A 16783-nucleotide genomic window follows, 5' to 3' on the forward strand; every position below is an offset into this window, starting at 1 on the left:
CTAAAGCGAGAATTTCTCATCCTTGGTCTAGAAGGGCACAGAGAGCCCGGTACAGAGACGTTTCGGCCGGGGATCTTGACATTCACCCGTTAAAACATGTTGTCCAGGCTGGTGCTCGTTTCAGGTGGGTGTTTTATCTAATGAAATGCATTTAAGCTCTAAGTGTTTATAGTGTGGATTAAATAGACTGTTTATTGAGGGAATGTGAAGTTGAAGGGTAATAGGCCGCACGGCGTGAATGACCGCACATGAACCTGCAGCGAAATGTGTTTTATCTGCTCTAATGAATGCATATTATAATTCTAATGCAGTTTAAATGCAATAAACTCCAGGTTTTATGCGCAAACAGTGATTGCCGGATGAGAACGATTGTTGAGTTGTGTTTTCCGTATGTCCTTGTGTTGAGTTGTTTAGCTGTTAGCTGAAAGCTAATGCTGCATTCAGACTTTAGCATTTATAATATTAGATGTGTAATCATTTACGTCTTCATATATAAAAACATTTATTAAATGTTCATTTAGTGGTTCAAATTAAAACATTTTCAAATTTTCTTTCCTAACCTGATAAGATTGACAGCTTGTAACTTCTGTCATGTATGCAGGGGCGTTTATTTTATTACATGTGCACTATAAGACAAAAACATTATAAATATACTATATACTATTCGGTGTATATACTATATACATTTACTATCAAACTAATGACATGTAGACAACAGGTTTTAGACGTGACAGCTGCAAAAGAACGAATTCATTCTTCTTTTTCTTTCAAACTAATCATTGTATCTTTTGATAAAATCACAGGTGCCTTATCAAACAATAATTACAATTATTAATAAAAGGAGGTCTTTTCATAGTTGACATTCAGATTTTCAGTCATTTTCTAACTGCTGTTTTCTGTTTCTTGTAGGTCATACCCTGAAAAACAGCGGATCCTTTGGCGCTTGGTATGTAAAATCCTTAAATCGTAAATCGATAGCTCACCCAAAATGAAATTTCTGTCATTATTACTCACCCTCATATCATTACAAACCCTTAAGACCTTTGTTCATCTTTAGAACACAAATTAAAATATTTTTGATGAAATCCGAGAGCTTTCTGACCCTGCATAGACAGCAACGCAACAATTTTTCCAGTGTCCTTAATTACCTTTCTGGGCTTTGAGCATGGTAGTTGCATTGCTGTCTATGCATGGTCAGAAAGCTCTTGGATTTCATAAAAAATACACTGCCCTCCAAAAGTTTGGAAATGCCCTAGAAAAATGGGGGTTTGGACAATATTGGCATAAATCCTTTTTAATTTGTGATAATTTTGCACTGATTAGGGACAACACAAACTACGAAAACATATTTTATTGCATAAACAGTTTATACAGAGAAAATTTTTTTTTTTTTCGATCCATCAAAATATTCACCATTAGCAGCTATTACAGCTCTGCATAAACTGGGCATGAGCTGTCAGTTTATTCAAAAATTGACTTGATATATTACTTCAAGCCTCCTGAAGGATTGCTGAAAGATAATTCACACTATGCTGATATCGTCCAAAACCACACTTCTCCAGGGGTGTTTCCAAGCTTTTGGATGGCAGTGTATCTTAATTTGCTTTTTTTAAATAAACAAAGGTATTACTGTTTAAAAATTACATGAGAGTGAGTATTTAATGACAGGTTTTTCATTTTTGGGTGAACTATCCCTTTAAATCCTCTGGTCAGTGCCGTATATGTCAGTCAGAGATTAAAGAGAACTGGAAAACAAATGATTGTCACTAACATCTGTAGACCTGTAACCCTGTTCTTCTTTTACGCCTCAGCCTGATTCAGGCTCCTCGTTCCTTTCATCAGTCCTCCCAGAGTCTCGCCCCAGTACCCCCTCTGCCTGAGAAGGGAGGAAAGGTCCGACATGGCATTATCCCAGAGGAGCTTTTCACACTGCTGTACCCCAAGACCGGTGTGACAGGTGGGATAGTCAGCTTTATTACCTACTTTCAGAGTGTAGTTCTGTTATCGAAGTTCACTTAATTCTGTTCTGTTTGCAGGGCCTTATATGCTGGGCACTGGTCTGCTCCTCTACATGCTGTCAAAGGAAATCTACATTATCAATCACGAGACCGTTGCTGCCGCGTCAATTGGTGCAGTCATCATTTATGGCATTAAGAAATTTGGGCCCAGTGTGGCCGCCTTTGCTGATAAACTCAATGAGGTGTGGAAAGTGTTTTTTGTTCAACAAAAATGGCACATGTGAAATTGTGCCGATAAACAATAACATTTTTTTTAAGACTGATAAAGTTGATGTTGTGAACAATCACCCCAAAGACTGTAACTAAGGGATTTGTTTGACTAATATTTGGTCCTGTGCAGGATAAAGTGGCAAAGGCTCAGGAAGTGAAGGATCAGGCCATGGCTACCCTTGCTCAAGGCATTGATGATGAGAAGAAGGAGCAGTGGAGAGTAGAAGGAAGACAAATGCTCTTTGATGCCAAGAGGGTGAGGAAGACAGAATATCTAAAGACTGTGACGTTTACTATCCTTAAATATCACAAATCCACATTTATATTTAAATTTGAAATATTACTATTAACTTTTAAAGTGGGACTAGGTCTAGTTTTGTAATGCACCTCTTCCCATTTTCCAATCAGAACAATGTGGCTATGCTGCTGGAGACCAATTACAGGGAGCGACTGCACATGGTGACCAGTGAGGTGAAGAAGAGGCTGGACTACCAGGTGGAGCTTCAGAACCTGCATCGCCGCATGGAGCAGGAGCACATGGTGAACTGGATTGAGCAGAGCGTTGTTAAGAGCATCACCCCACAGCAGGTACAAGGAACATGCTCACTTCATTGACACTTTATTTTATACAAATAAAATGTTTATATTATACAAAGGAGGCATTTGTTTGGTGGTAATTTTGTAGAGCAATTTCTTGTATTTTTTCCAGAATCATTTGAGCATTTCTGGTCACCTACAAATGTCTTAAATTCTACTTTAGTCAAAGTCCTTTTAAGACAAGCAAAGACTATAGAATACCCAAGACATGTCACTCGTATAGTTTTGAATGGGGGAAAAATGCAACGCTCATTATGGCCGCGAAGCCCCGCCTTCTTAATGAAAGAGCCAATCGTTGATTAGTAAAGTCAGCGCGTCACTGCAGCTGCAGTTAGAAGTCCCGGTTGCTATAGAAACGATCAGCGCTCTAAGACGTGTGCTCAGTACTGCGCATGCGCACTGGCTCATTTAGCAGGAAAAATAAGCGTTTTTTAACGCTATTGGAGCTCAAGGAACCATATTTATGAGGCAGTTCTTGTTGGATTTCGTTGGAGATTTAAAATATGAAATTTAATCGTAAGCTTGGTGAACAGTTTTGGAGAATTTGATGTTTCCCCATTCAAACAGATAGGAGCTGCACTTGAATGCCCGAGAGGCGTTTCAAAGATGGCCGCCGAGTGACATGACTTGCCTTAAAGGGACTTTGAGACAAGTCATGTCACTCGGCGGCCATCTTTGAAACGCCTCTCGGGCATCTAAGTGCAGCTCCTATCTCTTTGAATGGGGAAACATCAAATTCTCCAAAACTGTTCGCCAAACTTGCGATTAAATTTCATATTTGAAATCTCCAACAAGAACTGCCTCATAAATATAGTTCCTTGTGCTTTAATAGCGTTAAAAAAACGCTACTGCGCATGCGCAGTACTGAATGCACGTCTTAGAGCGCCGACTGTTTCTATAGCAACCGGGACTTCTAACTGCAGCTGCAGTGACGCGCTGACTTTACTCGTCAACGATTGGCTCTTTCACTAAGAAGGCGGGGCTTCGCGGCCATGATGACTGTTGCATTTTTCCCCATTCAAAACTACACGAGTGACATGTCTTTGGTATTCTATAGTCTTTGCTTTAGTCCAGAATCTGTGTACAAGAAGTAATTTTTAGCTTGGCCTCTAGATGGAGACGTTGTACTCAACAATCTCTCAGCAGTTTTTTTTTTTTTTTTTTTTTAGTATTCACCTAAATAAGATATTTCACATAAAAGAGGTTTACATATAGTCCACAAGAGAATATAATAGTTTTATTAAAAAAAAAAAAAAAGACCCTGTTGAAAAGTTTACATATGCTTGATTCTTAATACTATTGTTACCTGAATGATCCACAGCTGTTTGCAATTTGAACATTTTGATCTTGAAGATTAGGGTAAATTTAACTTATTTTGTTTTCTGGGAAACATGAAAGTATCTTCTGTAGCTTCTGAAGTGTAGTACCAAATAAAAGAAAATTATATTTAGGCAAAATAAGAAAAAAGTACACACCTTTCTCATAATGCGTTGTCTGTCCTTCTGAAGCATCAGTGAGCGTTTGAACCTTCTGTAATAGTTGCAGATGAGTCCCTCAGTTGTCCTCAGTGTGTTGAAAAGGGTTCAAATATGCAAAAAAAAATGGAAAAACCAAGCAGTTAAACTGTTTAGGACAAATTAAGGGACTCATGAACAACTATCATTAAACAAAAAACAGCTGTGAATCATTCAGGTAACAACACGGTATTAACAATCAAGCGTATGTTAACTTTTATAAACAAGTATTTTCTATTGTGGTCTGCATGTAAACATTCTTTTTGTGAAATCTTAATCAGGTCAGTACTAAATCTAAAATAAGATGCATTTTGGTAAAATAATTATTATTTTGCAGATTCTGCAAGGTGTATGTAAAGGTACAAACATGTAAAAGTCATTCATGTTATTTACTTTATCTCAATTTTTGTTTGTGTCTTTCAGGAGAAGGAAAGCATCGCCAAGTGCATTTCAGATCTGAAGGTCCTGGCCAAAACCACTCAGGCTCGGGCTACAGTATAGGTCTTTGTCAAAGTCCACACTGAAGCTTTCTGTTTTCATTCTAAATGAACCCTTTCCTCGTGAACATGCCAGCCTGGCAGCGTCGTCAAAAGTGTACATACCCGTAATAAATAAAAGATTTGGTTATTCACTAAATGCTTTTTCTGTCATTTTTGTGTTAAGCATTTGAAGAACTCCAGTTCTTTTGTCTTGTAGTCCTGAAATTAATAAAAGTTTAACTTTAGGTTAAGTTTAACAGATTAAGTCACATTTTTCACAATGCATCTGCAAACAACTGATTCATCATAGTAAATATGATCCAAATACTTAACATTTAAAATGGTGAACTCATATTCTTATCTGTATTTTAAGATATGCCACTTAAAATTTTATCTAATACATCTATACAACATAATGTATTTAGAGTCTCATGAGCAAATTCATTTTGGGGTTGGTGCGCCACTGTTGTACACGTCACAATGGCTGTCTATTAATGACAATACCTTTGTACTCGAGGATGTAAATGGAAAACCTACCTGCTGTTACCTTCTGATTTACTATTATGCTCGAACTAGACTTTGACCTCAGCTTTTCCAAGCAGGAAGTCCAGAATATTTGCTCTCAAGCAGTTCACGAAGAAGGCTGATTTAAGGATATGTCTAATTTCTGGAATAATCTGAACTGAGATTTGGAGATTTACAGTTAAACTTGTTTAGGATTTGTTCTAAGGTAATGTACAATTTTATCTAATAACAAGGTCAGTTTTGATGATACTTATTTTTATGACCAAAGCACATGTAGAGGCACTGATACAAGGTGTTTTACCCACAGATTGATAGGGAAGTGAATAATTTGAATAATTTAAAATATAAAATAAAGTGGTGTAAAAGTAGAGTTTTCTTTTTCTTCTTTCTCTTCTTTCTCTTTTTTTTGGTTTGTTCTGTGGCGTACCACTTCTGCTAATGTTTACTTCTCGCAAAGCCAAACATGTTAACTTGCTATACAGAAAGTTCCAGCTTTGAGGCTGTCAGCAGATTTTGCTGTTTATTTGTCACGCACTTCATGGCTGGATGGTTCTCGTCTGTTTTTGAGAAATTCAGAGACAGTTTTTACATTCTTGTATTAAAGCATTAAATTAAATCATTTTAAAGGTCATTTATTAAATATAACATGACTCTTTGACTAATATCTGAAAAGAAATGTTATAATGAAAAATGAGGCACTATTCACTAAATGACTAATTGAAATTATAAACCATGTTGAGGAAAGTTACTTTTGAAAGTAATGCATTACAATATTGCAGTACTCCCTAAAAAGCTAACGAATTGTGTTACTTAGCTACTTTAATGCAAAGTAATGTTACGTTACTTTTTCTCATCTGGGCTGGGCTTGTTTGTTTTTAATATAAAGTTCTATTTTGGCAAATGGATACTCTTTCACACAAAGTGAAATTAATCGTCAGGCTGAAGGAAATTTTACATCTGTACTGTAGAGGGCGCAGCTCAAACAAACCTTTAAATTGTGCTTCCATTCTGGATTGCATGAAGAATAGGACGCAGGAGAAGAAAGTTCAACATTCTTCAGCATCATTTATTTAGTTATTTATTTGCTTGCTTATTGTAGTTGAATTGGGTCATCGAAGGTCAGCATCAAATACACTGGTTACTAAAATAGGATTAAATACAGGAAGAATACTTTTGTCATTTAATATTTAATTACTGTATCTGTAGGTTTGTTGCTGTTTTTATCCACCTTATTTTTGCCGTAAGAGCGAGCGCGGCCATTTGCAAAAAATGTATGGGTCTGGCTTCCGGTCTCATCCAAGTCCAGCGATTTTTAGCTGTACAAAACAGCTCGTTTTGCTGCTTGATATTGCAAATTGGTGTGTCGTACCATATTATTTTAATGTGTTATCTCAATTATAAACACACTGGTTTGTAATACAAACAGTTTTACCGTTTACTGCACCGTTTTCTTCTCATTATTTCCCCATATTGCTAATGGACCTGAACTCTCACCCATATGCTTTATATTCCTGTTAAAGTGGCTACTGAGCCAGAAGTCTTGTCCATAGGCTTACATCTACGTTAAAGAATAGTGGATTAATTTAGAGGAAAACTGAATCTGTTTTTGTGCAAGTGAGATGAGAAAATGTTTACATTTAGTCTAGAACTACAGTAAGCATTATTTTCACACAGCGAACACAACACCTCTGCACTTAATCCAGGTTTCTCTTAACATGGGGACAGGAGAGGAATCGGTCAATTAATGGGAAAACTCGCAAACTCTTGTAAATTAAAAAAGTAATGTATTAATAGTTACTTTAAAAAGTAGTCTGATTATGTACTTGCGTTACTTGTAACATCTTACCCCAACACTGAAAATAGCCTATATTTAACTAAAATCTTAAACTTTTAAACAGAAAACAAAAGTTTTGTTCTGATATCTTGTCTTTATGTAGCTTTATAAGTTTTGGGGATGTGTTGCAAGTATGTGCTTGCCTCATACTTTATGGCTGAACACTGTCACCTCCTTTTGAAAAGTTCAGTAGTGTCAAACCACAGCTGATGAGCAGACACTTCTTCCTAACTAATGTATCTGCTTGGCATAGCTGCTCGAATGTTTATCTGACATTTTTCTGAATGGTTTTATGACTGATAACCTTACTATTGCAGGTGTTAAAAATCACAATCAAGAATGTATGGGGGAAACCCGGTTTTCCAGTCAAGGTACATATTTTACTCACCTCAATCAGCTGTATCTTTCACTGTGCGAGTGGAATTTGTACCTGAAACACTTACAAGGGTGGTTCAGTGTAGAACGTCATTTATTGCCCTCTTCTCTCTCTCATATCAGCTTTCATAACAGTTCTCAGGAAGGTCGTCATTACAAAATGTTGTGATGCAGGGTTATTGAAGTTTCGATTTTTTTTTTTTTTTTTTAATTTTAGTTGTATCTAAGTTGGAGTATGTTAGGGCTGCCAAAGCATCATTTTAATTGATTAATGGCGGTAGATATTGCTATAGTGGCATTTTCATATTTAAATCAGGCAGGGTTTTTTAGCACTTGTTTAGCATTAGTTTAGTAGTCATGTAAATGTATTTTAGTTTTTCCAAGCAATGTTAGTCATTATTTTTTAATTCAGTTTTTTGTGACATCTAGTGTGGATAAAGCTAACACCCTTCCAAAAATGAACACCCAGATTTCTCTAGAATAATGATATGATGTAGTATTTAATTTCACTGAAATGACAAAAATAGCCAAACTAGTTTATGAGAAATGGATGTCCACATACGTTTTGGCCATATCCTGCATATGTGACCCTGGACCACAAATCCAGTCTTAAGTAGAACAGGTATATTTGTACCAATAGCCAAAAATACATTGTATGGGTCAAAATTATTTTTCTTTTATGCCCAAAATGATTAGGATAGTAAGTAAAGATCATGTTTAATGAAGATATTTTGTAAAATTCCTACCATAAATATATCAAAACTTAATTTATGATTTGTAATATGCATTGCTAAGAACTTCATTTGAACAACTTTAAAGACGATTTTCTCAATATTTAGATTTTTTGCACCCTCAGATTCCAGATATTCAAATAGTTGTATCTCAGTCCTATCCTAACAAACCATACATCAATTGAAAGGTTATTTATTCCGCATTCAGATGATGTTTAAATCTCAGTTTCAAAAAATTGACCCTTATGACTGGTTTTGTGATCCAGGGCCACATATAGCATTGAGTTGGATCTGAGTTTTTCTTAAAAACAGGTTTTACAACGATTAATATTAGAAATAACAAGAAATGTTACTGATTACATTGCTTTTAGTGGTCATACTCAGGATTTATTAAAATATTTGTACAATTAAAAAAAAAATATTTTATAAAATATTAAATTGACAGGATATACAGTATGTACAGTCCATAGAAACGTATTTTGTTCTGATTGTTTTATAGAAGCTACTCGCCTGAGCCTCCATTCCAGGGGTCTGGCATGTCTCGTCCTAGTGCCAAATCCATCTACAGTAAGTACAAAACCCATTTAAACAACATATCTTAAAAATAATCTACCGTATATTTAACTTGACTTTAATGCTTTAGTGCAAAGAAAGGAGTATGCAGAAGCAATGACCAGAAAACAAGACATCTTTCAGTACAGAGTCGAGGTAAGATCAAATCTAGTTCATGTGTTTATCTACACTAATTAAGTATAATAAATATTTTTTAGTGCTTACTGCTAATGTTAATGTTATCTTAACCTGTTAGTGCAAAGTCAGCACCCTAATCTCACTTCACTAATGAGTGTCACAGAAAGTAAGACAACTAGTGCTTATATAAAATGCGCTGTAGAGATTTCCACACAAACTAAACTGTAAAATTTGATGACGTAAGGCTGAATTTTACAAAGCCCTCCATAACAATAACCTCTCAAATGTGATTCTAAACAACATAAAATCTAGTTCTTTTTCCATTCCCCAGCACTTGTTCACCTGTGAGTTAGATGGCAGAGAGGTGAGCAGCATTGATGACTGTGTGAACAAGTTGAAGAATATGGACAGTAGAGGGAAAGTGTGGGGTCAGGACATAATCTTGCAGGTCCAAGCGAGCCAGCTCCAGATGTGTGACACAGAGACCAGGGTCAGGTTCACACTTTATGCACTTTAAAATGGTTACACATTATGCAACAGTTAGTTCTGGCACTAAACAGTAAATTCTTCCTGTTTTTTAAATTGTAGGAGGTTTTGGAGTCTGTGAACTTGAGTAGCATCAGGGCGACGAAAGCCGTCCTGGACAGTTGTTCGTATGACTCCGTTCTCATTATCTCAGCTCAGGATCCTAGCCAGAGAACTCCACAGGCCTTGCTGTTCCAGTGTGAGGAGACCGGGGTAAGGCACAACACTGTTGTTAAATTCATCCAAGGGTAGATAGTGCTGCATCTGCCCGGTATAAATCTTAATATATCTTGTGGAATGATGTGGGAGTTTCCATTCCACTCTCTCTGTCAGCGCGCTAATTTTTTTTTAATAAAGATATCTGTGATGTTTTAAATTGCTAGGCTCAGGAGTTGGCAAATGATCTGGAAAAGGTAATACAGCAAGGAGGGGATGTCATACCACCATTTAAAGAACCACAGATGGACATCAGGTCAGCTGCTGTTTCAGAAAGAAGTTATACTGAGAATCAAGCATCAGCTTTAGCAATAAATTAAATATATACACTACCAGTCAAAAGTTTTTAATGCTTTTTAAAGAAGTCTCTTTTGCTCACCAAGCCTGCATTTATTTGATTCAAAGTACAGCAAAAACAGTAAAATTTTGAAATATTTTTACTATATTTATATATTTTATATTTTTACTATACATATATTTTAAAATGTAATTTATTCCACTGATTTCAAAGCTGAATTTTAAGCATCAATTCTCCAGTCACATGATACTTCAGAAATCATTCTAATATTCAGATTTTCTGCTCAAAAATATTTATTATTATTATTATTATTATTATTATTATTATTATTATATGTTGAAAACATAATTTAAATTTTTTTTTAATTACTGACTCCAAGCTTTTGTATATATAGTGCATGATGTTACAAAAGCTTTTTATTTCAGATAAATGCTGATCTTTGGATCTTTCCATTCATCAAAGAATCCTAAAAAAATGTGTTCAACTGTTTTAAATATTGATAATAATATTAATGAAAATGTTTCAAATCAGCATATTAGAATGATTTCTGAAGGATCATGTGACACAAGTCTGTGTCGAAGGATGCTGAAAATGTAGCTTTGATTACAGGAATAAATTATATTTTTCAATAAATTCAAATAGAAAACAGTTATTTCAAATAGTTTAAAAAAAATTCAAAATTGTACTGTTTTTCCTGTACTTTGAATCAAATAAATGCTAGACTAGTGAGCAGAAGAGACTTTAAAACTCTTTTAAAATCTTACTGTTCAAAAACTTTTGACTGGTAGTGTAACTAAAAAGATGTTTTTGCTACAAATCAGTATGGAGCTAAATAACAAAGATCTATTTAATTTTTTTCTCTTACACTACAACCTCAAATTTGATCAGTGCTGTACAGTGATATATTTTCTATGACTCAGGAGCCATCTGGAAAGCATCATTGGTCAGGGTCATCCAGGCAGTATGAAAAGACCAACTCCCATGCAGTCAAACACTCCTCCCCCAGAATTCCCACCTCCTCAGTACAACAACTATGAAGACTATGGTGATCACTTTAAGAGTTCATTTCACTCAGAAAAATACATTTTTAAATAAACTAAAATGTCCTGAAATTAACCCTCTGGGTCATTTTAGACTGAAATTTTACATTTTTAATGCATTTATTTATTTTTTACCTTAACAGAATGGTACAAAATCTAATGACTTTTGTCATGCTTGCTATATGAACACACAAAAAAGGAAGAAAGACATGATTAGAAATTAAAAAATGTCTTATAAAAATTTAAAAATTAGTCACACTTCAAAAAAATTTGAATGGAAAAATACAGAGCTGTTTTTGAGTGGTACAGTCTGCAAATCAGAAATAAATAAAGTGTAAATTAATACCCACTTGTGTATCATGTCAGAACAAATTTCTTTTGTTAAGTATTACATCTTTTATAATGCTTTTTCCCAGAAGATAGACGACCTTCACCCACTATGCCATTTCCCAGAGAAGAAGCCCCTTACAGGCCAATGCAGTTTGAGCAGGAGCAGCCTCCACCTTCAGTCAATGATGTGGAGAGAGATTCGGTTGGTTGTTTTGACTGACAATTTCATCACAACATGCTATTAATCCCTCCATTCATAAATCAATTTATTGACACATTTCCTCCATCCATTTAATCGTTATCAACAGGAGATTTTTAACCATGTAGCAGCCGACATTGAGACCTTCGCATACAAAGTTGGCTCAGCTTTGCCAAAAGATGATGGAAGCAAGAAAAAGAAAAAGAAAAAGAAAAATGCTGCAAAACAACTGGGTGAACAATTAACACATAGTCCTTGTTTAAATAATTTAAATACATTTTCGATTAATTATTTTTAATTTCTTTAATTTCCTATCCACCTTTTTCTTTAAAGCAGGAGTAAGCCTATGGCTGAGATTTCCGGTTCATTATCCACTATAGGGAAGTAACAAGAAAAATTACAACGTGCAGTAAGCTGAAAAACTGTTTGCGCTACAAACCAGAGTGTGCTCATAATTAAGATAATACATTAAAATAATATGGTAAGACTCAAATTTGCAATATCAAGAAGCAAAACGAACTGCTAAGCTAAGACGCAGAAGCCAGACACATAAAATTTACAAATTGCCGCGCGTACTCTTAGAGGAAGAAAAAAGTGGATAAGGATGTTAAAAAATAAACAAGATTTCAACATTAAAATATGTATTTATTCATTTATTTGATTTACTTTTTATAGTTGCAAGTATTCCCACTGTGGAGGAGTACAAATCCTGTCTGCAGAAAATAAAATATGGCTTCAACCTTCTGGTAAGTTATATAGATTTCAATTCTGTGATAGTTTCTAAGACTATTATTAGACTTCTTAAGTGTAATCTTTCAAATAAATGTGAATGACTTTTCAATAAAAAGCTCACCATTTCAGCGTAACACAGTTTTAAAAAAAATCAAAAAGTTAAGGAAATGGCTCTGTAATGTTAAATATAAGATTTACGTTTGTTGCATATGTCTGTTTTCATACTCATCTCTGCTTGTGACAGGGGAAACTGGATGGTAACCTAAAAAATCCTCCTGCTACTGATTTTGTACACAGTCTCTTTTCTTCCCTTGGCTTTGTAAGTATCTGTTTGTTCAATCTGTTTGCAGTCACTTAACATACATTTTTTCATTATGCAATGATGATGGATGAGCATAATTTCAGACTGCATGTTGAAAGCTGCTTTGTTCTCATAAAGCTTCAGATAATGAGTCAGTAGGACCCCACCTGACTTGTTACCTGTTAACAAAAAAATACCAATGTATGTTTTACGTTGTTCTTCACACTAAGAAAAACTGGTTCTTTTAAGAATTGCTCACTGAAAAGTTGTTCTGGGAACAGGTTCCAAAAGTTTTCCAACTTTTATTTTCAAGGGTATACTTTCTATCTAGAGAAATAGCTTTATTTTTGATGATTTAGTCAATTTTGTAAATCACCACTAAAATTTTACAACATATCACAAGGTCAAAAGTCAGGAGATTGCACCATATAACCCGTCATCGAATTTAGTTCCTGACTGTTTCTTTATCGTTTCAGATCGTGACTCAGTATCCTCCCAACATTCCTCCCACAGTGGTGAGTCCAATGCTCACAGAAAAAGCCCTGCTTCTCCTGGGAAGATGCGTCACACCAAATGAGGACGTGCTGTGGGCCAGTTTGGGTGATGCGTGGAGCATCCCGAGGTCTTCTATTCTACAATATAAAAAAGGTTCCTCACTTGATTAGCAAACAAAGGAAAAAAGCTCATCATTTTTCTGTCATTTTTTTCCAATCAGATCTAGATGGCCAAACGGTGATCAGATCCCTCCATATTATCCCGAATTTTATGACGGTTGGCAGCCCCTTCCGCCCGTCCCGTCCCAGTCTCCTCCCGGCAGCAGACAGCTGTCACGAAACAACAGCGAGCGGGTCCCACCCGTGAATGCCATGCAGAGGCCACCTGAACAGGTAAAATCTCACCGGGGGCAAACTTCAACTTACGTCATAAAATATGTCAAGTGTTTGACACATTCATCTTAACCTAAGACACAGTATAATAAAGTGAAATGAGTACAAATCGCTGTTTATCCTCTCTTTCAGGATAACAGATCCTGGAACACCCCACCCATGCGGTGAGACATATCATGTGAACTCAATACCCAGATAGTATATAGGCAGTTGTGACGGCAATATAAAACATTGTGTATTTAACCTTAGAACTACGTAGCCTTTAATTGATACACAAGTTCACTTAAGAATTTAAGAAGCAAATTAAAAATCAAATCTAGTGACATAATAAAATAAAATCTTTCGTTTTATTTTTTATACCAGGTCAGCTGAGCCACCACTTAACATGAGGGTGATCTATGACTTCGTGGCAAGAAACAGTCGGGAGCTGAGTGTAATGAAGGGTGACATTGTACAGGTAAACACCTGACCTTTAAATCAATATAAGTGGCTATATCAATATAATAAGTAACAAATGACTAAATCACTATAAGGTTTTTGGTAACACTTTACAGGTAAAGGATTAGATCACTTCCAGAATAAAAATTTCCTGATAATTTACACCCCCCATGCTATCCAAGATATGCATGTCTTTCTTCAGTCGTAAAGAAATTAGGGGGTTTGAGGATAACATTCCAGGATTTTTCTCCATACAGTGGCCAAAATTGAAGTTTCAGTGCAGCTTTAAAGAGCACTACACAAGGGTCTTATGTACCAAAACAATTAGCCATTTTCTACAAAAAAAAAACATATATATATATATTTGTATATTTTAAGTACAAATGCTTGTCTTGCAATAGTTAGACTGTGTTTACAAAGCGAACGTGCAAAGAAAGTCAAACTTCACAAAAAAAGGTAAAACAACGATGTCGGAACGATTTTGAAGTTAGAGGAGAAAACCCTAAATTACCTTTTTTTTGTATTTGGAATACTTAAAATACTTTATCAAGTAGGTCACTTTACTCTCAGATAATGCAATATCTTTCCTCACCTTTGTTAATAGGTACTGCCAACTATAGCCTATCACAGTTTTTGCCAGATGCAAGTGAATCATATCACATCCTGTTTGATCCATAGACGGAGTCTTAAATGGATGGTTCACCCAAATATGTGAACTTGGACAACAAAACCAGTCTTAAGTAGCATGGGTATATTTGCAGCAATAGCCAAAAATACACTATATGGGTCATAATTATCGATTTTTCTTTTATGCCAAAAATCATTAGGGTATTAAGTAAAGTTCATGTTCCATGAAAATAGTTTGCTATTTTCCTACTGTAAATATATCAAATTAAGATATTTTTGATGAAATCCCAGAGCTTTCTGTCCCTCTTTAGTCAGCCATCCAAGGTTTGTGTTCAGAGGAGTAACAAAGGTCTTAAAGGTGTAAAACGACATGAGTTCATTTTAACTAAAGTAGTAACTTATGTTAACAAATATAGTGTTACCTTTTTCTGTGCATACATGTAGTTCTTGCTTATGCACTGCTATGCTTATGTAAACAGGTAACCGACAAGTCCGGGCAATGGTGGAGAGTGAAAAACAGTCGTAATGAGGAGGGTCATGTTCCTCAGAATGTTCTAGAGCCTGTTGGAGGACAAAGGCCAACAGTAAGTCATAGTCAATGCATATATATATTTTAAATGTGTTCTTTACAAACTTCTTTTCTACTTTTTTCTTTGAAAATAATACTTTTAACAATGTATTATGGATATACTAAACACAAAAATTATTCTGATTTTTGATTTTTTAAGCTGGTCAATTTATTTTTTCGTTGCTGTTTGTTCAGGCCATGTATTATATTTAATCAACTAATTGATTTGTGCTACATAATTCATTGTTTTATGAATGTTGTGCCTTTATATTCTTAGCCAAATATGAGAGGACCTCCATCTCTAGACTTGAAATCCAGACCTGAGGAGGTCAAAGCATGGTTACAGTACAAAGGCTTTTCTAAAATGTAAGAAACCATTTCTATTATCTTTACGGCTTTGTTTATTTGAGTTTTAATATGCGCCCTCTAGTGTTGAAAATGTACATATTTTGCCTTTAAAGAGATGCAGTTAAAATTCTGTCATTAAATACTCACCCTCACGTCATTCCAAACCCGTAAGACCTTTGATCTCTTTGACCTCTGATCATTTGTGCTCCAAAGATGAACAAAGGTCTTACGGGTGAGGGTTATTTAATGACAAAATTTTCATTTTTGAGTGAACTATCCCTTTAATTAGCTGAAAAAGTGCAATAAAATGCTCCAGAGAGTAATTTATTAACCTGCTGACACACTTGATTCTTCATGTATTGGTGCAGGACAGTCCAGAGTCTTGGGGTGTTTAATGGAGCAATGTTGCTGGGAATGAAACGGGATGATATCAGAGCGATATGTCCTGAGGAAGGAGGTCGAGTTTTCTTCCAACTGCAGAGTGTCAGATCTAGCATTGCAGTAAGTAACGCTGCTCTATTTGTTCAAAGTAAACTCACTCCATGTACAAGCACTTTTCATTGTGGTGAGGTGATCTCAAAGTATTCGAAACACTGAATGTTTTCATAGCTGACTGTCATTTAATAACTAAGGCAGAGCTCACAAATGACATCAGTTTTCATTTCCTTTTGCAGCTTGCCAGTGAGGCTGAATACAGTCAATATGGTGGACGCTGATAATCTGAGGACATCACTGCGCTTTAATAGCAAGAATCTCAACGTGTCTGGACCTGAATGAACAAGACTATTCAGTAAACACCTCCACATTTCCATTTAATAGACAACAAGACAAGGCCAATGCCTACAGACTTGTTCACAGTTATATAACACTTTATTGATGCACATGATGTATACATTTAATGCATTCAGTTTATTTATTAGATACAGTACAGATTAATTTAGATTTTCACCGATGTCACTGGGTTTGTGGGCATAATTACAGTTTTATTTTATGTTACTTTGTTGTTATATGTGCTAAATGAAAATGATTTACGTCTGTAACACTGATTCTGACACTGTTCACCAGCTGTGCATTGCATATTAATAAATGGTTATTAATCAACACATAAGTGGGCATTTTTGGTTGGCTAATTGTCTTTTTTTGCCTCAGTGAAAACTTTTATTGGTAAAACAGATGTTAAAGAAGGTTTTAAAAAAAGACTAGAAATATGAAAGTTCTGTACTTCCTGGGCTTTGTACCAAAGGTCTTCTTCTTGCCTTTTAAGAGATGTCTGGCTGTCGTCCTGGCATCTTTATCTGATG

At 35.4% G+C, this 16783-nt stretch overlaps 2 protein-coding genes across 3 annotated transcripts; both read left to right on the forward strand.

The window, feature by feature from the left end:
* The first annotated feature begins 2 nt into the window (after positions 1–2).
* Positions 3–4975, forward strand: atp5pb (ATP synthase peripheral stalk-membrane subunit b). Its single transcript, XM_073819323.1, has 7 exons — positions 3–124; positions 910–946; positions 1812–1957; positions 2037–2200; positions 2359–2484; positions 2637–2816; positions 4763–4975. The coding sequence occupies exons 1-7, from the start codon at positions 97–99 to the stop codon at positions 4838–4840; spliced, it is 759 nt and encodes a 252-aa protein (XP_073675424.1). The 5' UTR covers positions 3–96; the 3' UTR covers positions 4841–4975.
* A 155-nt stretch (positions 4976–5130) lies between these two features.
* Positions 5131–16583, forward strand: eps8l3b (EPS8 signaling adaptor L3b). 2 transcript variants are annotated; one of them, XM_073819322.1, is made up of 20 exons: positions 5131–5548; positions 7495–7548; positions 8783–8850; positions 8927–8991; positions 9305–9463; positions 9562–9711; positions 9882–9970; positions 10933–11057; positions 11472–11584; positions 11691–11814; positions 12257–12327; positions 12558–12632; positions 13091–13236; positions 13330–13501; positions 13634–13665; positions 13865–13958; positions 15046–15150; positions 15412–15500; positions 15851–15983; positions 16157–16583. In XM_073819322.1, exons 2-20 carry the CDS (start codon positions 7517–7519, stop codon positions 16196–16198), a joined length of 1884 nt encoding a protein of 627 aa, XP_073675423.1. In that variant the 5' UTR covers positions 5131–5548; positions 7495–7516; the 3' UTR covers positions 16199–16583. The 2 variants fall into 2 exon arrangements, with proteins under 2 accessions (XP_073675423.1, XP_073675422.1); XM_073819321.1 differs by having other exon boundaries at positions 5300–5548; positions 11469–11584.
* The last annotated feature ends 200 nt before the right edge of the window (positions 16584–16783 follow it).

Source organism: Garra rufa, chromosome 15 (assembly GCF_049309525.1).
Source record: "Garra rufa chromosome 15, GarRuf1.0, whole genome shotgun sequence".
Lineage (NCBI taxonomy): Eukaryota > Metazoa > Chordata > Actinopteri > Cypriniformes > Cyprinidae > Garra > Garra rufa.